Source organism: Liolophura sinensis, chromosome 6 (assembly GCF_032854445.1).
Source record: "Liolophura sinensis isolate JHLJ2023 chromosome 6, CUHK_Ljap_v2, whole genome shotgun sequence".
Lineage (NCBI taxonomy): Eukaryota > Metazoa > Mollusca > Polyplacophora > Chitonida > Chitonidae > Liolophura > Liolophura sinensis.
In genome coordinates, this window is record NC_088300.1 from 15,528,809 (window position 1) to 15,555,712 (window position 26,904).

Consider the following 26,904-nt stretch of genomic DNA (forward strand, 5'->3'; position numbering starts at 1 on the left):
ACAGCTGTATACCTACCTGACCTTGCAATTAAACCTGGCTAATATCGATTTTACCATGACAAGATGAACGCTACATGCTTAACAATACCACCGCTGTCTTCTACTTGCTCTTGGAGCGGTATCAAAACCACAACAAAACAAGTCCTTACGCAGCATCATTTATACTTTGGTTAAGTGTTCCAGTTTTGCCACACGCAGATTTGTTTTCTCCATGACAACAATTTGTTTACAGTATTATTTTCTATTAAATAGTGAGGTCAAAAATTGAGGCTTTTTTATAGATAATGGGAGAGTTAGATTAAATAATTGCATGATAACTATGGGTCCTGTCTAAAACGCATATGGTTAATAGCATGATCGATCGCTTAGATTTAATTTAGCTTTCAACATTATTTGGGTCATATCACGACCGTTCCATTCAACAAGCCACACAGCACAAAGGTTGTCAATATTAAAGTCTTAGAATAACCTAAGCAAAATATGAACCTCGGTCTCATTGCCTGCTTCACAAAATTTACAATTGATTTCTCGTTTCAGCACCGACGTGAAGTCATCCTTTGGCATTTGCCATTAGAACGCAAAACACAACAAAAAGAGAAGTCTTCAAGGGAAATCGCATTGTCGACTGCGTCATTCGTTTAAAGAGTTCCTTTGCCACAGTGGAGAGGCCTTTCACCACTGAGATCACAGATTCGAATTCAGCTTTTTCCGGTTCTGTTGTGGCTTTTAGTTAGAAGATTTGTCCGTTACCGGACGAAGGGCGATGGTTAAACCTGACTGCCATCATATGAAACAATATGCAGTGCAGCGTAAACACTTACCAAACAAGTAAATAATTCCAAGCACTGACATATGGAATGATCTAAAAGATCTTATAGATATGAACGTAAGTTGAACCAAAGCCATAAAGAAAGACAATTTGGTCACACAAAATCGAACAGTAAAGGCCACTGGAAAGGTTAAACTGGTTTAGGCTTCACTGTTCTTATCAAGAGTATATCTGTACAAAAGACTTGAACGGAGTTGAGAAAACATTAATATGCAAATGCCTGGAGTAAATAGTTAACTGCACAATTGGATGTTTCCAGTATCTCTGTATGTATAGTGTATAGAGTCTTAGCTCACTCAGCTAATTTTCCACCAAAAATGATTACTGGTCTCTTACTAGACTCATAACCTGGTGTTCATTAGAGATTTAAATTACCGCATACTGACCTGTAGTTTGCATACATTAGGACACCGTTGATATCTTCAGAACTCACCAAATGACATGTTGTTCTGCTTTCATAATCAGGTCGGAAGCATCAATTAAAGAGTTGGGAATGTTGAAATAATGTGTTTGTTTGAATCAAATGTTTAGGTCTTGTATGCCAGAATAATTTGATTAATTTTCCCAATTTTAGCTCCGGTTACCCTACAATAAACGTTGAAATCGCATTTAAATTTGTTCATTGTCCCAAACCGTGAATATGCAGGCCCAGTTTTCGATGCCATGAATACGGGGATCCAGCTTCGAGTTTTATAGTATCAGCCCTTTCTGTACAGTCAGAGTAATAGTGATAACATCGATCCACAAAAACCTCATTCATGACATTCTGTTTGGTGGTGCACCATGTGCACACGGCGACAAAGGCATTGTACAAATATTGCCCAGCTAATTTATCTGGTTGTAGACCTATACCTCGCCCCGCGAAACAATCAACTGAAGGAAAGGCCACTACCATCAATAACAAAAACATTATTAATGTGTTCGATACCATGTAAGCTAACAATAAAATGAAAGTGTTCGGCACAATATGGTTGTTCTGTGTTAAAACCCTATCGGGTTTTTCGATAGTAATTGCCTATATATGCATGGTTGAATAGCTAAGGTGATATTTCACACAAAGCATAGTAAAAGGGTGTAATGACGAATCTAGTAACGTTTCGAACATTTCTACTGCCAAACACACTGATCAAGGCTAGTCTCAGTTTCCCGTGATAAATCACTGGTAATCAGTGTTTGAACATAATCGCTGAAACAAGAGACGGGGTTGACTTTTACCCACAATACCCCTCATGGAGAGTTCCACATAGGCTTATATTTGGTGGTTTGCTATTTAGCAGTGACAACAGTGACCGCACAATTGGACTACGCCTATCAAATAAACTCATCAATATTTTTCAGCTGTAAAATAGTACCGGCGTTTTTAACATTTGATCAAAGTTTGAAAATATCTTAAGAAGGGACTAAACAATAATCACAATGCACTGAAACTGCATCTGAAAATATGTTCTTCATGTAGTTTTTAGCCGTGATTCTTATTTTCGCTCGTATTGTCGCTCTTTCTGCCTGCCTGTCGGTCGTGCGTTTATATATCGATCAAGATTTGGATCTCTAATATTTCATCATCCCCGTCACGGATTATTCCCTCAAGGAGACAAGACGACACAAAATCATATACTTGTGATATGACAACCATTGCGAATTTGCGCTTCTCTTTTTTGACATAAGTTATTTACTTAACGAGGGATCTGAGTACAAGACGACGTCGACTATGTTCTAGGACGTCGCGGCTATTGCGAATCTGTGCTGTTTTATTGTAAAATGACTCCCTCCCATAATATCAGAAAAAGCACTTTGAGGTGAATATATGCGTTTACATAATACCAAATATGGCTGATAATGCGCACCTTACAATCAGAACATTTACATATGTAACACTACTTTCCTAGATGAAATGACAATCTTTAAAAAAGTGTAAGTATTTTAATTTAGATACAGCTTTCCGTGGAGCTTCTGATCCACAGTTTTCCGTGGAGCTTCTGATCCACAGTTTTCCGTGGAGCTTCTGATCCACAGTTTTCCGTGGAGCTTCTGATGTTTCTGACTTCGTTGTTTGTTTTCTCCTCATTTATATGCATGTGTATTCTATATGTCATTTTTATCCCGCGGTATACTTTGTAGTATCGTTACCATTGGGGCGCATTTTAGTATACCTGAATTGTAATATGTAATCAACCAAGGAATCCTCCTGGTTCACATGGGTGCAATACAGATTAAGGGTACAGAAGTTACATTGAAATATAGGCACATGTCGCGATACCCTGCTCAACACATGTGTGGATAAATTGCGCATTTTTGTTCATACATCAGTCGTGAGTTAATAGCAATGTCAGTATAGACGCAAACAAAACGCTCCATGCAAAGGTCAAGTAAATGAACACTTAATAATTCAACCTGGATCAAAAAGAAACTCATTAGAGCAGACATTTCATTTCTGTGTACATATATGTATACACCGTGTTCCAAACAAATCTAAAATGCCTTTCATATATAGCACGGGGTTACTTTCCAATGAATTATTCACGAAGTGAACGGTGACTTTCCCAGTGTTAAAATCAATTCCTCCTCTGTGTACAAGCGTTAAGGAGACGATATTTAGTTCTTTGTCTCATAAAAAAATAATGAAGCACATAACAAGTCATCTAATAGGGTAGGATGGGCTTAGGTATACAATTATTTCATTCTTCCTCTATCTAATCCCATAGCTGAATCAAAATAGGTCATAGAAATAGACGTACATGGATCGTAGCGGAAAATACTATGAACGTATTCAGATCCTTTACAAATAATTTTGGTGATTTGCTTTCACCTGAAGTAATTTAGACACTCCATATTTCTCTCTAGTTGGATACAGGGCTCCATTTGATGAAAGGGATAATTTCATCCAATCAAAGGTTCCGAAATATTCAACACTGCGTGTTTCTTATAGCTCTTAACGGATGTTATGTAATACGTCTTTGGATTTCGGTACATCAAAATCAAGATGGAAAGAGCTGATAATGCCATTTGGAGAATCAGTGTTCATAGTAAATGGAAGTTCCCTTCTCTGTTTTCCTTGAACAAGTTTCACAAGAAAACCATCGTGATGCGGAAAATGGAAGCATTTGTCTGTAAGATCAAAACAGGCAACACACGCTGGTGGGAATCATCACGGTTCTCGGGATTAGTACGCTGGACGTCAACAGTTTACCAGCATGCGGTCATAATGCGCATACAATAAGCCAACGTTTTCCTTTACGGTGACTTAAAGGGCGTTTGTGGGATTCATTCGAAAACATCATTACCTATAGCATATATGATGACGTGTGGGGTTGTATAAGCCTATACTTGCCTTGTTTGGCAGTGTGAACTGTTACAAGGCTTATATATCATAAACCGTGGCTCAAATGCTGTATGTGGAGTTCTTCATCAGTGTGGAAATCACATGTAATCTGCAGAAACGTGTTTTTGTTGCATTTTCTGGAGAGTATTTGGCACTTACACAAAAGGTAATTATAACAATTACTTCCGCTTTACATTTAGCTATTTTTTGTTTGTTTCATATATTTAGCTATTAAACTGTAACGTTGCATGTCACCCGACAGGACTGAACGTGGGCAGACTGAATTTCCTCTCGTGCCAAATAGTAAATATCTTTTGAGCGTCTGGGACTTTTGGCAAAACCCCATCAGTACCATTCATAATCGGCAATAAAGTTACTGAAATGTGTAAACCGGGTTGCATTATAACTTTTCCAAACCTTAGAACCATTATAACATTAGCAATAGTACGGGTACGAGCCTGAAATTTACTGAAAGTCAATAATTCGAGCTATTCTTGGTAAGTACAGAAAAAATATGGATTTTTTGCTAAAAATCGCCGGTATAGCCATAAATACGAATATAATAGGCAAACGTTAGGCTTTATCCATTAAAACACTATGGATATTGTCTATGTTATAAGGCATGGTCTTCGAAGTGACCATAGTCATCTATAGAAGCTTTGGACGCTGTGCATGTATTTCAGGCCCTGTAGGTCGTCATGAACGACACTGGGAAAGGACTCACGCTAGGCACTATGAGATATGGTCTATATGCACTCTCCAACACGGGCTGGTGACTTTCAGAATATCAGTAAGATTGTCTATAAACACGAACCGTCCATCCGTACCCGCGTCATTTACCTGGATGCGAGTAGCCTTTGAACATCAATTAAGACGTCATTTCACTAACAAATCGCATGGTGCGAGTTGCCATGATTACGCTGAATCCCTATACCTCAACATCGAAGGCTTGCACCTTTACGATTTGGTTGGAAGTCCAACGTAATTTTTTTGACTATATACCAACATTAAATGACCTCGTCCATGCAAGTAAGCGGTTTTTCCCTTTACTTATTTAATATGTCTATTTTTATCCACGCCAAACACACATCCATGCCAAATCCGACTCAGATTTACATAAACAGGTGATACCATCCGCTAGGTGTCGCTGTGCTTAGGGTTAGTGTTTGAAATCCTGTTCATCAGCTATAATGTGGTGATAGCCATTGTCAGATTGTGTACATGTATATATAGAAGAAGCTGTTGGGTTTGCCGTCTACCTTTACAGTTCAATGATTGGCAAAGCCATGCTGACTGCTTTCTTTTATTACACAGACTGCTGCGCTTTAAAACAACTCACCTACTTGCTTTGTATTCCCCTCTGGCCTTGTGGTTAGCGTGCTAGTGCAGCACAATGGCCCAGAAGCCTCTTACCAATGCGGTGCTGCGTAAACCACCAATCAAATACATAAATAAAATATTTGCAGTGTTCTAAAGTTGAAATTTAACTTATATATACCGTGAGATCAAATGAATAAGGCTTCAAGTTTCAGTATGAAACACAAATGGACTATATGTACACGTAGACTCGAGACAATAGTGTTCATACAAGAAACGAGTATACAATAATCTGCCCAACTGCACTAGTGGTGATTTGTTTACTCTTCATTTGCTACTGTATCTTTTTCATATAGTGCGAGCATGCATTTTTCAAATTTCTGTGTGTCCGTAATAATTGCAATCCATGCGGCTTGACAGTTGCGGTTTGATCAAATGTGTGACCTGAAATATTGATTGTGGTTTTGCTTGTCATGCATAACCCATCACATTACACTCAGACCTAGCATTTAATAAATAACAGATTAGCTGAAAGCCTTGTTATGAAGCTTGAAATCAAGCGCTGTGCTCACAACTGCTTCTTAACAGATTACATGTTCAATGTTTCACAGCAGCGTCAACCGTGACTGCCTTACCCTGGCGTTCTTGTGGACTATAAAGCACGCCTATCGATCAACGGCTTATATTATTGCCGAGATGTCATCGCTGTGCTCTTAAGTGCGTGTGTAGTGCTGTCACTGGCCAAAAAAAGATTATTTTTATAGCTGGTGTTCCGCGAACTTCAAATCATGTGACACGTCCGCATTAAATCGCCAGTGTTTTTCCATCTTCTTTGCTAAAACATTTATAGAAGATCTGATATAAATGTCTGGAGATAAGCTTGAGGCCGTTGATCACATTGCCCTTAAATCCACAAAAGGTCGCCAAATAATGAAAGTGAAAAACGGTGGCTTGTTGGAATTTACCTCTGGGTACGAATATATCTGATTTTGTAGGATATCTGTAGGCAGATTTAGTGATCTCCTCGTTGTCTATTCATGGTTATACCCCATGCCTGCATCAAAGTTATACTTCAGTTGTTTACATACTGTTGCAGGCATTATTTCTGTATACAGACTAGCTCACACTGTTAGATTATCCAGTCAGTTTTACTTTACATCATTTACTAATTTACCACACTTTTGTGTAAACACCTTATCTTTGTAATACGTACTACAGGTCTCTCAAATGGTCCGCCTGGTATTTTGTCATTTCCTCGCCAATTTACCACAAAACATCTACACCAAAATGATCAAATTTTCCTGAAGGTGTCAGGTAAATTGTTAATTCCCTTGTTTTATCGATTCAAATCGATTCTTGGTTCCAGGCAGAGAAGGGATTTCGGGCTACATTAAGCATGGTGCTAGAAACAATATAAATTCTAACATATCTCCAAAAACTTTAACATTAAAAGCAATTGTAAGGGAAACGTGTTCAAACTGATAATCGATATACAATGCTGTGCATTATCTAGGTGACTTGAACATGGCAAACTACGTTTTATTTCTTAATTCTGCGTGGTAATCTTAATGGGAAGGGTTATGTTCGTATTTATTTGAGTGATATTTACGCTGAGGAAGGTAACATACAGGGATACGCAACATACAAGACAACAATCCGGTACATGGGTGAAGATATTTATCACACTCATGCCATTTAACTGACAACCCGCTTGACGTACAGTCATAGACGAAACGGTGCGAATTGTCTCCTTGTTATGTTATGTGGAACAGCACAGTATATAAAGCAATGGGTTCTCTGTTATTGTTCCAACAATACAAGATGGAATAAGCAATGGCTGTCAAAATAAGTGATCAAAATGACTTCTGCGTGTGTTCCAACAAAACAACATGGTATAAGCAATGGCTGCATGTCATATCAAGTAACCAAAAGGACTTCTAAGTGTTTTCCAACCAAACAACATGGAATAAGCATTGGGTGTCAAAACAAATAACAAAAATGACATTTGTGTTTCTTTCAGCAAAACAACATAGTATAAGCAACGGCTTGCTACTTAAAGCGAGGTAGTCAAATAAGGTGGGGAAAATATTATTTCCCCTGAGTTGTTTTGAAACGTTTCTTTTTTTTATCTGTTCGACTGTTTTTTTCAACCATACGCTGCCGCAGTTAAGAGGTCTGGCTATTAATATGTAACAAATCAGAATGCTTATCAGTCTATCATACTGTGGAGTTTAAATTCTCAAACCTTGATCCGACTACCTGGATTTAAAGATATACCGCTTAATTTTAGTTCTACGCCAACTACGTCTCCGCTTCTCTAACATCATATCGAACAGGCATTTGACACCAAACCGACTTCCCGTTTAGCTTGCACGTACGGTTGTTGGAACAATCTCTTTTGGGATTTTCACTATTAAAAGTAAATAAGTAAATTAGAGTCTTTATGGGGCTCGGACCGGTTTCATAAAGCTCATTTGGCTAAGTAAGCTTTTAACTACCATGGCAACGTATGTTGTAGAGATATAAAGTGCACTTAGCTAAAGGCAACTTAACACTAAGTAAGCTTCATGAAACCGGCCCCTGTTCGCCATTTGCAGCAATTCTGTTCTTAAATGACGTAGCGCAATTCAGTTAAGACGTTGCATAGTGCAATGTTTTCATGCAATGTGTGAAACTTGCATACAGATCTAATAAGAAAAACAAGAACATGGGTGTGATTTGTATGTAGCGATGATCCTAACACCATGATTCGGGTACGACAGATGTGGGTGATATAAGCTTCAATTATGTGGGGCAGTACGTGGGCAGTAGGCAATATTAAAGAATGATCGCTATGTGGGTCTGAAATAGATGGACATTTATTGAATTTATGATCGGGTTATCGATATGGACCTGAAATATTTGTGTTTGATGTACTGTATTTCACTTATAGATTGGAACACAAAAATGCACTTTTCGGAGAGCTTTACAATGATATTTTTGATGCCAACATTTAGGTGTTTCTGTTAAAACATGAATAAAACTTCAGAAGACAACTTTTAGTGGCCTTGCAAGGTGGATTGATCAATTGGAATGAAGGAAAAAGTGTCACCAGAAAAATGCTAAACTTTAGGTGGAATAGAGTATATTCAGTACGGGGTGGATTAGTCTACGACATGTGACACCTATTCTGATCTACTCGTCTACTTTCTCAACACCTCATCACTTACCACGCAACGTGGCTTGGGTCTGATCATACAGAATCACAGATTTAGAAATACCACTAGCCTAGGCCTGTTAGTTGTCCTTACGTCCTTACTTATATCAACGCTAAATCACGTCCCAACATAATGGGGTGAAAAACAGGTCAGTTAGCCCTTAGTGATTATCTGCGCATGGTGTAAGTTACCATTGTGAAACACATAGACATTTTGTGCATCATACTGCAGAATCTATTTATTTATTTATTTGATCACATCAATGAAAAGAATGCCTGTACATATGCACGCTCACACGCACATAAAATTATACAATAATATTTTAACAAATAAGATACCAAACATTCAAACAACACTATCACCAATATTATCATACTTACACAAAGAGAGTTTCAGTAAGAATTTGCACGATTAGGAATTCAGTGATATAAGATTAGGTGCCAGTTCATTGCTTGTATTGATTAACAGCGGTATCTGTGACTTGACGCAGTTATTCTGTGAGATAATTATACATCATACGGCCTCTAAATCACATTGAACACAACTGATTCATTTTTTCCAAAACAAAGAAAAAGAGGATTGTATGTTAAAAACCACCCTTGCTCTTTATTCCTATAATCCACCATTTGCTTCAGTCAGTGTCTGAGACTGGCTGTAAAACACCTAAATTGAGCAAATCTATAATATCTTATAGTTTACATAGCGGCTTGCCCTAAACATCACAAGGTATATATACATACGCCTTAACAGGATCTAAAACATACCCGACTTAAGCGAACATGCTTCACCAAAATACAACTGTGCGCCTCGTGTCTTAACAAATTTACATAAACCAGAACCTATATATACATATATATGACATTATCTTGTAACATCTGGACAAAGCTAAATATACCTGGGCATTTTTGCATGAGAAAACATTGAACTATGACACCTAAAAACATGTCCGTTGCAGACCATCGAACAATTTGACGCCCTGATCACGCCTGTGCACAACCCTAAATGCCTGTATACACATCTAATGAGACTTAGAGTCCACAAGTAAGTGCAACCTACATTTTCCGCTGTAAGTATAAGCAAAAAACAAAATTTTACTCGGTCGTAGAAGCCTACAAAGCAATCACAACATCCCTCTGGGTTAACTTCCTTGGAAATATGTAGAGATACGTCACCGTGGTAAATGGCATCTGACGTAACTCAACGACAGCTTTGTACGGCGAACTCTTGCAAACACCTGTAATCACACTTGCGCAGTCACTAATACCTGTAAACTCACGCAATCACCCAAAACCCATAAATGTACACAACACTAAGCTTGCATACCTGTAACTGACGCATTTACGAATTGTACTCAACCATAAACACATGTACATATGCAAGCCCATTTACTTAACCTCTGTATGGCAGTAAACACACACAAACCAAAAACAATTGCCGATTTCGTGTATCAACTATAACTTAGCTTGTTAAATGAATACGGCTTAGCTGGCAGACCTGTGCTGAGTGCTCTGATATTCAGGGCGATTGTCTATCAGAGTGCCAGCCAGCACAAAACCTGGTCGCTGTTAGTCCAGAGAGCCTCCATCTTTTACACCGCTAATTTTGGTAATTACTGACCCTCGTGACCAGCCCGTATAAATCAATGGCCATTTCCGAGGATACATCTCGCACTGCCATGACAACCACGTTCAGCCTCGGGCGTACTATCATTCACGGCCACAGCAAAACTACCGTGGGGTTGAGAGATCGGGAAAATGTCCGGTCAGCATTCTCATGACGATTCCCTGAACTTCAACACCGTTTTCTTTTTGCCGATAGTAATAGCGTTAGTGCAGAGAGCAAAAGAGTTGGGATCGTCCCATCGACCAGCCTGAAATGTCAGAGCTGAAATATTTAACATTGTCGGAAGACGTTTTCGTGAGTAAACATCAGGCTATAGGTCCTTGCAGACATACAGATAAGAAAGCTGTTCTGATCGTTACTTATGTAGCCCTGCCGCCGAACTATCCACCAACCGCCATCGAACAACTCCCAGCGAAGTTTACCCATACATATGAATGGCGGTTAGAGTTCTATACAAGTGCCTAGACAAAGTATGATAAAGATGTGTAAACCTGTCGAATAGGCTACATTGAGCACTGAAAAGTGTGCCACGGGCAAATGACTTGCAACAGCTAGCTGAGTCCTCCATAGTGGCGATCGGCAGGGGGCATGTCCTTGTTGTATTGCCACAGCACATTTCGTAATAACAAAGTAATTTGTAATGATAATACAATTTAACACAACATGCAATACCTTCGAATTCTGTTAGTAACAGAAAGTAATTTTGGATTGGCGTTTGTTAAGGAATCTTTCACACACGTTTTATATGTATTATAAATTTCGTTGTAATATTCATGTACGTCTCCAACATTGCGCACAACTCGCTTTGTGATCACGTGATTTTCTACAGGGATTTGCGGCTTGTGTCTAGTCTTGTGTCTGCTCATCAGCAGATTCACATCTCTTCAGATTCTTTGCATCCTGATCAGTTCTGAGCACACTGTGTCTCTCACTAACGGACTTGGCTGATTTCGACCTTTTGTTCGACATCATATTTTGCAGGAAAAAAAATGATTCCATCTTCATCAAAAATATTGGTTTAAAACAGCATTGAACAAATGATATGAAGGCTTTCTAAAGATCTACTGGTTTCCTGTACGCCAGGGGTTTACAGTTAGAGACGAGACATCAAAGGTTTGGATAATAATTGTCAGATCGTGCCAATGATCGCCATCATCAATTATTTACTTTCTCATTTTGGGCCTCTCGCTCGTGGCTGGTTAAATCTCAGAACGACTGATCAATTTACAAGAGCGGCGTCCAGAGCACATAGCTTTTAATACCATAACCAGCCGCTGTCTGTGTTCTCCTGATGGGATACGGAGACAGGAAGGCAGAAAACCATCTGCCTCTCGACGAGTCTATTAGACAGGACACGTGATGAAGGGGTCAGCCAAAAGCAACTATTACAACAATTATCTCTCAACCGGTCTTTTGTTAAAAAAGGTCAGTCTTATAAAACCGTAGGAGCGCCCGTTGAAGTAATATTCAGTAAAATTTAGTCTTGTCCAGATACACGGCTAATACGCTTTTTCTGTGTTTTGATGTACTTCCCATACTCATTTTCTAAGCCCTATTTTACGCCCCATACGCTTCTCCTGCGTACTATATTCATTACACATCTTCTGACGTATGTCCCATACGCTTCTTCTGAGCCTTCTTTTACGTCCCATAAGCTTCCCCTGTGTACTACGTCCATTAGACATCTTCTGACGCATGTCCCATACGCTTCTTATGTGCCCTGTTTTACTTTCCATGCCCTTCCCCTCAGTCCTACATCCAATAACCCTCCTCTGTGTTCTGACGTCTTCCCTATACGCTTCTTCTCTACACGCCCCATACGCTTCGTCTGGGTCCTACATCCGATACACCTCTTCTGTGTTCTGATGTGCTTTCCATACGCTTATTCTCTACCCTGATTTACGCCCCATACGCTTCGTCTGCTTCCTACATCCAATACACCTCTTCTGTGTTCTGATGTACTTTCCATACGCTTATTCTCTACCCTGATTTACGCCCCAAACACTTCGTCTGCGTCCTACGTCTTCTGTGTCCTGATGTACGTCCCACACGATTCTCATACGTTCTTCTGTATTAATCTGGCCATTCCATACGCTTCTTCTGTATTATCATGTACGTCCACTACTCATATCCTCTGTTCTGTTCCACGCCACATGCTTTTTCTGCGTCCCATTACGACATACGTTTGGTCAATTGCGTTCCCGTATATAGGCCATGTTGACCACACAGGCTACACAAAACAGGGCCTCAATTATCATCATAAAATCTTAAGAAACATAACAACAGCCATGTTAAGAATCACAGGACAAATTCCGAATACTAATCGGATATTGCCATGCTCATTGGAAGGTGTCACAGATTAAATGTAACAGTTCACCATTAACGTAGGTATTCTACGTCAGGATTAAAGAGAACGAATGCAAGAAATACAGACAAAAGAACACCGAAAACTATATCCACATCTATCTTTCTTTATGTTTTTAAAGAATTTTTGACTAAATAAAATAAGGTTAAATTTATGAACCATACTGATAATGGTTAGTATCTGATGTTAGAGATATGAAACCTGGAGAACGTTATGGGGGATCAGAGAGCAAAGATATTCAGACTGAAACACTGTGTCATAGTTGCTGTCTAGCCAGTATTGTACGAAAAGAGTGATCATACATCTCACATACTGGGGCTGAGACCCTTTGTCATAGGTGCTGTTTGACCAGTATTGTGTGACGCTGGTGATTATACATGTCACATACTGACGTTGAGACACTGTGTCATAGTTCGTGTCTAACCTTCAATATGTGACCCTAACCATCATACATACTGACACCGAGACACTATGTCATAGCACTATGTCAAAGAGGAGAAACCTATTGTGCTGTGAACTAATCAGACTGAAGAAGATTGTCAGCTGCAGATCAACGTTGCTCCTTTCGGATCAATAAGATCGCGTTTCTACACAGAGAAACTTTCCTTTGTGGTTCACTTTATGACTTCCTCGGCATAGATTGACTGTCATATTGAACGACATGACATTACAAAAAACCAGTCTCAAAACCCTTGATGTCATATACGATTTCAAGTGATATATTTAGTTTATTACTTTCCAGCTAAGGCGCTGTACCGGAAGTTGCGGGGAAATCATGCGCGTGACATGTATGTAAGTATCTTTTTGTGTTTTTCTCGCCAGAACATTATCGGATCTATCAATTTTTTCTACACCCCATGCAGAAATCAAGTTCCATTGTTGCATGGTTTGATGGTTCTTCCTTGTAAAACATTGTTAAACAATGGCGAGAGCAATCAGTATGTATGTATGTATGTATGTGTGTGTGTGTGTGTGTGTGTGTGTGTGTGTGTGTGTGTGTGTGTGTGTGTGTGTGTGTGTATGTATGTGTGTATGTACGTATGTATGCGGTTTGACGCCGTACTAAGTCATATGACGACAAGGGGTCATTAGGTGTGTGTACATATATTGTGTCGTCTTGTGGCAGGGCGAGTCCATGCCGTCACAGTTTCAATCAGGATAAAACATAGCTCGTGATAAAATATTGAATGTATCTTACATCAGCCTCTTTACTTCCTTCGCGATCCTGTACTTCTTTATTCATTTATTTATAATATTATTCAACAATTTTCAACTTACAAAACATCAGTCAGGTGTGTAGGTAGAGGGCCTAAGAGTGCCCTGTAAAACACCACCCTTTATTAGGTACATATAACAAACCTGATTTAAACCCGCAATCGATCTAGCCAGTGTTGGATTTAAACCTTCTACCTCACTGATCAGGGAGGAGGCAATCACTTAAACCGATTGAATCGGCGAATTAACCATGTGGAATTTCTGAACAATTTTTGGATCTTTTTTATGTCACCGTCACGAGATCTAAAAGACGGTCCTCTGAAGCTGGCTTTCGTTGGCCAGCTTCGGAATGGTTTTCCTCAGACCACAAATCTTCAAATCGGATGTAACGTTCTCCCAGCATTCTGCGGATCATCGGGAGTTCCTTTGGGCTCTGATTGGTTTTGCTGGCCAACTTTTTATAAGTGAAATATTCTTGAGAAAAGCATAAAACACCAATCAAATAAATAAATAAATAAATAAATAAAAAAATAAATAAATAAATAAATAAATAAATAACAAATCTCCAGGTGTTCAAATGTCGCTAACGCTTGAGCCTCCTCAGATATTACGTGGTGTGTTTTTGTGTTACCGGTATTTGTAAGGTTGCTGATGAGGTACGACTGTGTTCCTTATCATAGAACATGACCTGTGGCATCAGACATTTGAGAAATGTATTTGAGTACGGTGTGAAGTACATCAAAAGAATAAATAAATAAATAACGTTTGTGTCTAACCCGGCCCCAGGAATCTACAATGTTACATGTCTGTACCCTTCAGTCGCCACAAGTATCAAGCGGTCCTCAACCCTCTCTGCTGCCTTAACTTAGATCCGGATAAACCCATAATCACGCGATAGAATACGAGAAGCCTTCATGTACTCAGGGCCGATTACATCCAAATATACACTCTATGCTCGCCTTGTGAACCCCCAGAGAGCTATTGGAAAATTAAACCAATGAATAATGGAAATGCCCCTCTTCCCAAAATGAGACAGAGAAAGGTGCGACATAACATTGTTTTCCTTCGTTGAATGTACTGTTAAAGAACAATGAAATATGCCACAGTTTGTTTTTTGGGGCTTTCTTTTAAATTTTTTATTACTATTCTTTAAAGCTTGAAAACAGTAGAGAAAGAACAATATTAAACATTAGAAAGGAGATACCTACAATATTTAACTACGCAGTAAACGATAACCCCTTACCCAAAACAAACGCTATTAACTTACAAATTACAAGATAAAAACTTCAAACTAATAGCTATGAAAATGTGTAATTGTATTCTGGAGATACGGAGTAGATTTTTTGTCGTTTGTATTTTCACTTATGAACATCAATAAACCACTAACCAGCTTAGATAATTGCTGAAAATAATTTACATATCAATTTGAAAAAGATACTTTTCACTCCACGCAACTCAAAATTATCTGTGAGAGCTTTCCAGCTCCAGCTAATTGAACATAATAGCCCAAATTCACCTCAGCTTTGAAATTGTTTTAAATAAGAGTGATTACTTAAAATAATGTCAACATGAATCTCGATAACAAACATACCAAAACATTCCAATGGAATGTCTTAGCTTTTAAGAAGATACTCGAAAAATGCAGTATAAATCTAAGACGTTTCGTGAACATAAGGAATAAAGTGTATTCTCGGAATTTCGTTAGACTGAAAGTGAATGAGTTCTATATCAACAAATGTAGAAATAGTCCATGCCAAATAATGTACATCTTTACCAGGAACCAACATTGGCAGCACAGGACGGTTATCCATCGCTGGGTGTAGCCCATTAGTAAATGGTTTCTTTCGTCAGGCCGAGCAGCGGCGCATGCGAGCTCACGCATAGAATAGCTGTCGATAATTATCGTAACTACTCAACGATCTGGCCAGTGAAGAGATGGCCTGTTCAATGGGTAAACAAACTACAGTCAGCAGTAATAATAGGGTGCACTGTGTACTCAGCCAAAAATACATAGTTTATACCACACTCACCACTCAGTAAACAAACTATAGTCGTCGTTGGTGAATAAACGGTAGATTCCCAGTTTCGGTAAACAATCTTCAGTAAACAAACAAAAAGTCAGCATCGGATCACAGATATTACTATATACTTGTAAGTATACACCGCGGATTATCCAATTTGTAAGCAAATTACAGTGATCATCAGACATACCGTCTATGTACTCTCTGTTGAATAAGAGACTACAGACATCAGCACGCAATATTCTAGGTCAATATTCAAACTAGTCATCATTACGAATACCGTGGACTATACACTGCAGTCAGCACTGAGTAAATCATGGACCATGTTGTTAGTAAATAAAATGCAGTCAACACTGAGTATGTCACGGACTATATAGTTAGTAAATAAACTGCAGTCAGCAGTGAGTATGTCACGGACTACGTAGTTAATAAAATAAACTGAAGTCAACACTGTGTATCTCACGGACTATGTAATTAATAAAATAAACTGTAGTCAGCAATGAATATGTCATGAACTATGTAGTTAATAAAATAAACTGCTGTCATCAGTGAATATACCGTTGATTCTCAACTCAGTATTAAAACAAATCGGTCAGCTAATAATTACCGCAATCACACTGTCAACACAAGATGTGGTTATGATTGCCGCAAAGCAGATTCCACAATGAACACGAAAGATTGTCCGTAGAAATGTAATAGGGTAGCATCAGCTTTTCATAACTCTCGGTAAGAAGATTTAGCCAGTTTCAAGTAGTATCTAAACTTCCATTGTTGAGGTATTCGTTGAAAGTAGGTGAATTCCAAGACAAATTGAGTCACAGCGCATGTAGGTATTATGACACGGTGATGTCTAGCCCACGACATTATGACACGGCCATATCTGGCCCACGACATTATGACACGGCCATATCTGGCCCACGACATTATGACACGGCAATATCTGGCCCACGACATTATGACACAGCGATATCCGCCCCAAGACATTATGACACGGTGATATGTGGCCTACGGCATTATGACAGGGTGATATCTGGCCCAAGATATTATGACAAAGTGATACCTAGTCACGACATTATGACACGGTGATATCTGGTCCACGACAAGCTCAGGTCTGTCCGTTTTAACGGAAACTTTTGGCCACAGATAAGCATGCTAACCACTCAGTGTATAACTACTCACCTTCTGGAAGTGAATTAATAATTCTTTGAGAATGAACATCTACGTAAAGGCTGTTTTTTTTTTACTATACAAGCGAAAAAGTGGGGATGGACATGGCTATATTTTTGATTTAGTTTATCCATTATGGAATGTGCTTGTGTACCAGATATCTTAGATATTCCTCTCTTTCAAGCTAGTCTTATAGTTTGGTTTTTGTACGAGGCCAACCATTTCTGACCACTGCAGCTAGAAGATAAGAACTTTGTACAGCAAGGACTGTATTATCTTGATGGCCATCTTGGCGAGGGATGCCTATGGTACTTGGAGCTTTTATGTCCAGAATCATTTACACACAGATTTATTTTGATCTGTCGATCACACAATATTAACATCTTAGTTTGACTTACTGTAGCAAGGGAAAAATCAAGTAAAACAGATCCAAAAAAAAAATAGAGCGTCGATTGCACACATGATCTGACCAACCAAATGCGAGAGCATGCAATTCAAATTTGAAATTGTTAGGAACTCGACAAGACTTTTCATGGAAACTCCTTATACAGTAAAACAAAACGGCCATGTAAAATGTCGATTCTATCTTATGTTGCCAGCAAACTGGTGTTGCTTCAACAATAAATATAGCTGTATGGTAATAGCATGCATATTGATTGCTGTGGTACGCTCTGATGACTTTTCACATCCCATCCGTCTGTGCCAATGTAATACTCTGGGTGTGCGACGTGACGGGCCCAGACCACATCCGCCCGACACTAACCCTGCTCCCATGAGCGTTAGACTCTATATGCCCCCTGTGGCCATTCTCATGAAACTCTTAAGTCATGAAGCAGCTGACTGAAAACAATCATATTAATCTTGACATGGCCAACACTAAATGTATTAAAACATGTAGCCATCACGAAAATTATCAATTTCACAATGCGGGAATTATAGTGCCAATTAAGAAGTACCCTATTTGGTAGTACACGCGATCCCGAGCTCACGTAAGCCGTGAGATAATGTATTCCAAGTAACTCCCTTTGCACGGTTGACGTATCAGCGTAATCTAGAACTAACCTACGCTAACATACCACTACGGTACACAAGATCTAACCTGTTCTAACCTACCAGGCCTGCACAGTAACACTCTAATCTATGCTAACCTACCACTACAGTACAGTAAGCTAGACCTAACCTATGCTAACCTACCACTTCTACACAGTAACAGCCTAACCTATGCTAACCTACCACTTTCACACAACAACAGCCTAATCTGTGATATCCTACCACTTCTGCACAGTAACAGTCTAACCTATACTAACCTACCACATGTACACAGTAACAGCCTAATTTATGCTAATCTACCATTACCGCACGGTGACCTGAACTCAATAATAACTTAAACCTTAAGGAGACTATAGTAACACATAACTAAATTCTGTAGTAGACTTCACCTACAGCTACTGTAACACAGAAACCTCCGCGTAACTTACTACCAACCTACAGCAAATTATACCGAACCGAAAATGTTTAATTTACTACCAATCTACAGCAAACTATACCGAACCGAAAATGTTTAATTTACTACCAATCTACAGCAAACTATACCGAACCGAAAATGTTTAATTTACTACCAATCTACAGCAAACTATACCGAACCGAAAATGTTTAATTTACTACCAATCTACAGCAAACTATACCGAACCGAAAATGTTTAATTTACTACCAATCTACAGCAAACTATACCGAACCGAAAATGTTTAATTTACTACCAATCTACAGCAAACTATACCGAACAGAAAATATTTAATTTACTACCAATCTACAGCAAACTATAATGAACCGAAAATGTTTAATATACTACCAATCTACAGCAAACTACACCGAACCGAAAGTGTTTAATTTACTACCAATCTACAGCAAACTACACCGAACCGAGAATGTTTTTATTACACTTCACCTTTAATAACCTATACCTTCTGTATGTTAATCTTCGATAATACTTCGATATCAATCAGTATTTAACCTTTACTTATCTAAGGTAAAGTACTAAAATATTTTGTATATTTTGCATAACTATTTCACAGCGCATCGCACCTTTAAAAGAACTCAATGAAAGGTGAAGTGGTACATAGATTTGGTTCAATATACATGTTTTTGTGTTTCACACATCAAATCGCACCAGATATCAAGGGTCAGTAAAGAAACCAACATCTGACTTGATCTTCTCATGGAGTTAATGAGGGATAAAGATGATCAACTTAAGACCATGTCAACGACCATATTGTGTTGTTGGTAAACAAAAATGGTGCTTTCTTGACTATGATAATTTCTTTAGACACCGTTGGACAAAGAAACTTACTTGGATTATGTCTTTATTATTCATTTTAAGACTCATGAAATCATAGTGACTTCATTTGATTTATGAAAAGTGTTTTTATAAAGTTTCCATGACGTCACGGATTCTGATTATTAAGATTATATCACATTTGGCGCTGCGAAACCCAAAATATGCAGTCATTGTGAAATCCATAATAAATCTAAATTAACAATCTGAGCGAAATAACGATGTCATTATCCTATGTTCATTTTGTTATTTATCGTTATGATGATGAAATTTAATTCATTTTACGTTTCAGCGCTTATCCGAACTAAAACACACAACTGTCTTATTATGCCCCTTCTGTGTGGGATAGTTAATGATGGATCTGTCCAGTGTGAATAGAGACTGAAAGTAAACCTTCATAGACCAGGCCACTCAACCACCCACCAATCATTCCCACTCACTACTATAATGACCAACCCTAAACACTGCACCTGTCACCGACATAATCAATTTATGTATATTTACATGTACGTATAAAACGTTTTGATGTGGTAATAATCAGTTGTTATATTTCACTTCATGTCTTTGTTTCGACCAGAGAATGACCAGAATGGCAATAGTGTTAGGTCATATTGTGTGAAAGTTTTAAATTAACCATTCATTGAACTTTTCCATCTTTTCTTCAGTTTCTAAGAGCAGCTGCAGGAATTCATTAATAAAGTTTTACTCCAGTTTATCACTCGCTTTTTCCCTCAGCACGTTTTCAGATTTATTCAGTGACCCTTTCCCACCTTTAGATTCATCTGAGATTTTAGATAAATGCGTTAATCTTTAATACACAAAAACTCTTCAAAACTACCGTAATGTCTTGAAATGAACAGATTCATGAATTCTTCATCAATGCGGTATCGCAGATTAATCAAAAGTTGATTAAGACCACGCTCAGCTCATTTCCTACCGGAAGCCATATTAGCACATGTTTAACACGTGATCAAGAACAAAAACCTAACAGTAATCCGATAATGTTCCAGGTGACGAGAAGAGAGATAGCAACATGATAACTGTTTTCATCCTCAGACAAAAAGCAAACTCACTCCGTCCAATTTTACATCTGTTCCAGTGATCATCACCTCAAATTTTAGTACTGATTTTCCTTTTATCTGTATGATTTTTGCATTAATTATAGGTTATATGTGTTTACAGTGTAAAGTGTTTAATATAGAACCTTTCTTGACTTTATGAACCTTAACTTATATTCTCTAAAAAAGTATTCATGCCTTGGACATGTTAATAGAACAATTTATTGAACATCAGCATAAAAATCGCTCTAAAAGCTTTACAGATAATAAGCAAACTCTCTTGAGTAAGACGCAAGCAGATATCATAACCTGTAACTACCAGGTATGTTAAACAAGCTCTCGGATATGATAAACAACCTCTCTTGAGTAACACGCAAGCAGATATCTTAACCTGTAACTACCAGGTATGTTAAGCAAGCTCTCGGATATGATAAACAAGCTCTCTGCATGGTTTCATAAGCTAGTTCTCTAGCACTACAGGCAAGCTCCCTGGCACCATAAGGAAAGACTTTGTTATCAGACGCAAGCTTTCTGGTGTCACACACCTATTTGTGTCATAAGAAAATTATTCTGGTATCATAATCTAACTCTTTTTAATCCTAGGAAAGCTGTCTGGTGTAATAAGTAAGAATTCTGGTATTGTATGTGAGCTCTTCCATGGTTTGTACGAATACTATAAGTGAGCTGCCAACTAGACTTCTTGTATTACCGTACTGATACATGTATCTGGTATCATATGTGAGTTACATAATCTTGCTGCCTGTAATCACAAAAAAGCTGTCTGTAATAGGCAAGAATTCTTGTATTGTAAGTGAGTTTTCTCGTTTTTGTACATGCACTATAAAGCTGGCGAACAACTATAGACTTCTTGTATCACCGCTTTGTTCGGTTTCCATCAGAGCCGTTGAACTGCTGTAGGAAATCAGAAAACATCTGAATTATTGAAGACAAAGCGAGCCGTTGATAAATCTTATTCGGCCATCCAATGAAAATTTAATAAACACCTCGGTTAGAAGTCGGTTTCTCCCACAGATTCACCTGGACGTATTGCCCGTCCCCTCAGGAAGCACCCACCGAATAGATTCTTGTGTCCACACATTATTTTAGATCCACAATAAGTACATGTGTTAAGCCGCGGTCACACGTGTGTTGGTGTATGTGTCATGGCCGCACCCACATTGCCATCAGTCTCATTCTATCTTGCCATGCGGCGTGATCTTATACAGTGTACATGTATTTTACGATGATCATTACCGTGTTATAAAAACAAACTGAGGAAAAATATACTAAGTCACAGCAGGTCACGTGATGGGCAAAAACTAAAAGACTTTACAACAGTCTGAAACAGGAAAATGACAAAAAAGGAACAAAAACATAATATATAGAAGTCTGTTTCCTTAGCTATACATTTTGACAATATAAAGTAGAGAATACTACAGGATGGAACGCTGTGCAGAGGGAGTTCACATGGGGTCTTCCGAGATTGATCACTGCTGCTTACACGGAGACGTAAGAAGAACGTCTTTACACTTGATATGAAGTGTGTATATACACAAAACAATGCTCTGGATTACCTTGTATTTGCAAACCAGCTTATTTTTCAGCTTACGGTCTATCTGAATATATACCTCACAACTGTGTGGTTTCTTGGACTCTACAGCACTAGTGCTTTCTTAATGGTTGTATCACATGTAGAACATCCCAATTTTTGTCAGCATATTGTACTATCTAACTCTTCGAAATCTAGTGTATCAACCGATGTATTTCCACCGCCGTTATTGGTGAAATGCTCGGCACCATTTCATTTTTCATAATATACAGGTATTCGAATAAACACACAGGTAAACCTGCGTATGCACCACAGGTAAATGTGAAATTTGATATGCCAGGCAGGCATGTATTCCACGCTCAATATTTCTCTTGTCCTTTATGATTAAATGTAAATAATAAAATCAACCTGACCGAACATCTGCGTTACAAAAATCCACTTCAGGAAAAGAACAGATTTGAGAGATTTGAGAGAAAAATACAACTGTGTTCAGTATCATCAAAAACTAAACAAAAACTAAAAAAAACATGTTTTTTTCTTTTCATTTACTAATATATATCATTATTGTGATATATACCTCCATTAGTACACGGCGGTTGGCTGAATGTATAGAAAGCATCAACACTTGTGCAGTCTATTTCTGATATCCTAGGAAGCATGCTAACCGTGATAGTATGTATTTGCAATACTTTATATGTTAATTTCACAAGGCATGAAACAAACTAATAACATGTATGGCCATAAATTAAAGTATAAATTTAGCTATAGATCATGAAGCATGTAAGCATTCATACAGGACAAAACCAGACTATAAATTATTACCCCTTTAGTTTAATATGAATATATTATATATGAACTTAATTCAGAACTACACACTCTTATATCAGACCCTTGCAATTCCGATCTAAAGTGCACCAGAAAGCCGCTTTCTGTAACCCGTATTATGTTTCACTCCGCTTGTGTTCCATGCTAGCATCGCAGTTCTCATGGAAACTGATGTAGAATACATGGCCTAGGTTACAGGAAACTGTTAGCATTATACAAACACGTTCATAGCTTTGTATATATTTATATAACACCATTTATATTCATGTTTTTGTTATTACCATGTTAATTTATTCATTGATACACACCGTCCACATGGCATCAAGTGTGGAATAGGTATAGACTGGCCAATGAAATATTAAGAAATAGTTTCAGATCAAATTGATGCAGTTGTTTACAGCAAATCAAGTGGAACTAATTAACGATGGTAATAAATTTATAAATGTATTCTACAAATGAAATCAATGTTAAGGCCTCGTAATTTAGTTATTCTTTAAAATAATCAATTAGAAAAATATTCTGAAAAAAAAACCGTAGGCCTACCTGTGTGACCGTACCTGTACGTATGTGTATCCATACATAAACTTGAAACGTAGTTATGTTTATAAACAATGTTTGTATACATTTAGATAAAGCTGGTGTTTATTATTTAAGTAAGACAATTTCCTTTGTTAACTTACACGAATTGTGTTAGGAATGCGCCATTTACACCTTCAATTAGAGACGAGTTTTCTAATGTCACAGTTTGTACCGTTCAGTCGGCTTACTCTCAAAAACTCAGCACTGCTTTGCCAATGTTGCTTGTTGGCAGGTCGCTAATATGGACAGCAACTGTGCGGATTATCGGTATCAGTGGCATAATTATCGGCTCATTAAACCGGGCAGATGTCCTGTCGTTGGACAGTCACTTACCACCGTCGGTCATCATGACTTCATCAGAGCTCGTCAGTTAGACAGCTAGCCCTAAACCGAATTACAAAATTGGAAACAACGAATTCCTCACGTGGGCATGAACGTTGTCAGTCATCCAGGTTATAGAATAAGCAGAATACCTGTAAATCTGTTCCTCTTGAAATGTTACATTTGTATATACGTTCCCAATTAGATTTATAGTTGATCTGATATTGAACTCCTTAAACATGGTCATCTTGCGAGGAATCACAAAATAACCGTTATATGATTGTTCGTTCTGAAATAAAATAGGTTTAACAATATCATACCTGAACAAGTGTAAGTAACCAATACTTTGACAAGAACTTAACTTCGCAGAATAATGTGAGAACAAAATGGTCAACTTACGCTGGCCGTTGGAGCGCCGGATGATGTTTTCCAGGAAGGTATTCTGGGGAGCGACCAGCCCTCTCCTGGCTCCCGGCATGGCGGCGTGTCGCCCGATCGTGCACCTGTCCTCGCTCACACAACACACCTGATATCGTTAATCACCAGGTAAAACACACATCCAGTTTCCCAGCCCTGAACGAAATCCCTCATTTCAACCGAGTCTTACGTGTCCGACCAGAAAAGTAGCGAAGTGGCTCTCTGTCGTTAAATCCTGCTCGTTGGTTCAGCACGGGACGACATAGGTTAACGGCGGCTTGCTCTGATCACGATACACCTTTCCATTTCAACGATAAGTTATTGGGAAAATCTGCCCTGAACGCATGCGCTGGGCAGGTAATTATGCAGCCAATGTAAAAGGCTTTTATTTCCCTATTTCATCGATGTGATTATGAGTCGGTTGTCGCTATGGTGACATCACTGCGACTAAATCAATAGTCACCATCTCACCTGCGACAAGCAAATGACAGAGCGTTCTCTGGGCACGCGCCAGTACAGGTAGCCGTGCAGGGATTACAACCGACCGATTCCACTCCTCCTGGATGGCAGTGGTGTTGACGGGACCGACAGAGCGCGACTGGATGCCTTTCCCACTATCTATTATACATATATTCCGTGTGCTTGGAACACTAATAGCATTAATAAGCCCGGATTAGCGGCAGCACTAGCGAAGAGCGCCTCTGCACTCTCTAATAGCTCTTATTTCTCTCAGGAATATACCAAACAGAATTGAACGGGTTAATTTTTAATGAGCACAGGCTTTCCAGGGCAGATGTTTAGGCAGGCAAGACGAGAGCCGTGATGTGACAAGTTGATTAAGCACTCTTGTTCTTCGTTCAGCTCCCTTGATTTCAACCTGGCCCTTAAACCTAAATTAGATGTCACTGTCTTTTACCTGGTATTCTTAAAGCCTGGCTAAGGTGAGAACTGGATCGATTGGACGGTCTCACCCTAGCTCTTACACCGCTGCATACTTTTTCAAAGGTTAGGCGTTACAGTGAACAAAGCCGACAGGAAAAAAAATCAAGGATGAAGAGCTTGGGGTTACACTGAAGATTTCACTTCTTTTGTGTTGCTCTTCGAAGATGAATTGATCGCTAGATAAGACGCGGCACTCGGGTGTTTATTACCCGGGATATGTCAGCAAGTTCCAAAGAAACGTGTCACTCAACACGGGAAGGTAATATACTGATCTCATGTCGGTGATAAGCAATTCTCAGAGGTATATAACTGAATGTTAACTGGTCAACGCCCGATTCGTGTAGCCGTGGATCGGCTCATGTCTTGATGTCAAACCACTTCTGTGAAAAAGCAAAACCAAATGACAGATTTTTTAAAACTCGCAATATTATATGATATAGCTTCATGTGGTATGCAATTCTACAAGAGGACATACATCGTCCAGATATGATCTACCTAATGTTGAAAGCGACGTTTAACCCCAATCAAACGCACAATCAGTGGTACAATATTGGGAATGTAAGGCCTTTTTTAGGCAATAGCTAGACCTAAAATAAACCGGGAGTAAATTTCACAGTCTGTGAGCGCCTATTTCCTGGTGCAAAGCGCCTGTTACAAATTATCGTGACATACTGAAATGTGTCCTTCCACGACAGCAAAAGTTTAGCTTCCCCTATACAGTGTGAACATTGTACACAGGTAAAAGGCATGCGCTACACATCTTTGTGTTAATTTTTCATGTTGTTTGATGATAAAAGACATAAAAATTACCAATACATTACGCATAATAGACGGACATTTATGGCCCCTAAATTTCTTGTATGACGTCGTATATTTTCTTGGAGTACTTACCTTTATGGCTTACCTTTACAAACTTCGAGTTACGGTTGTGATTGCTTCGCCCATGAATCTGCTGGATTCAAGGTTCTCACCTGTTTTTGTTTGATGAATGACGCAGTATAAACATAAGATCAAAGACACTACAACGCACCTGACAGAACTTGGCTATGTTCATAGGCATAGTTCCGACAACGATATAGAGAACCAGTAAACCATTAGCTGTTCATCTCACCACTGTTCTCGTATACCTCGAACTGTAACCTGAAGGAAATTTCTGTTCGACAATTTGTTAAGAGTTGTTTGACTCTAAACGGTTATAAACATGTTTATTAACTTGTCCGCCACGGTATTTTCTCCGACCCATACTAAGTGCAGTGGGCCATTCAGGGTTACTGCCACACATTGAGAGACATGACATTCCAAACCCCGGCAGAATTGTGTCCAAGGATCGGGTTTAACACCCTCGTTTTCACAATGGATCCATTTCAAATCTATGTTAATTGGGAATGAATAGTGAGCCCCACAGCAATGTCAAACCAGCTTTAAAATAACTACGTACCCCAAGGCTGAGAAATCTCATTGGTAAGTCGGCTGTTTATTTGCTTTTGTGGTGAGATAAATCTACAGAGGCATACGGAGTACAATCAAACGTCAATATTCATGAATAGATCATTTGTCAGTTCCTTTCATCATTCAATAATTGAATAGCCTATATATTCCTTGTACCTGTCGAAACCCACATTACTGAGTCGCTTGTTTTATAAACGGCCGAATGACTAAGAGATTTTTTTATTTCCATTCAGATGTGATTTACTTTGGTTAGATCCAAACCTGAACATCCGTGAGTAAACCAGATTTAATCGAAATTTCTAAAATTTATATATACCAAACTTTAGTTGTCTAAATAGCAATGGGAGAACCACAAATCGTCAACTAAAAATACCAGCGC

The 26,904-nt window shown here is 38.6% G+C and overlaps 1 protein-coding gene across 1 annotated transcript in view; it reads right to left on the minus strand.

The window, feature by feature from the left end:
• Positions 1-24,195, minus strand: part of LOC135468594 (potassium voltage-gated channel subfamily H member 1-like) — a 49,294-nt gene extending 25,099 nt beyond the window's left edge. The window contains exon 1 of the mRNA XM_064746935.1: positions 24,117-24,195. Coding sequence (XP_064603005.1) covers positions 24,117-24,195 — 79 coding nt within the window. The remainder of the gene's footprint in view (positions 1-24,116) is intronic.
• Positions 24,196-26,904: the final 2,709 nt, after the last annotated feature.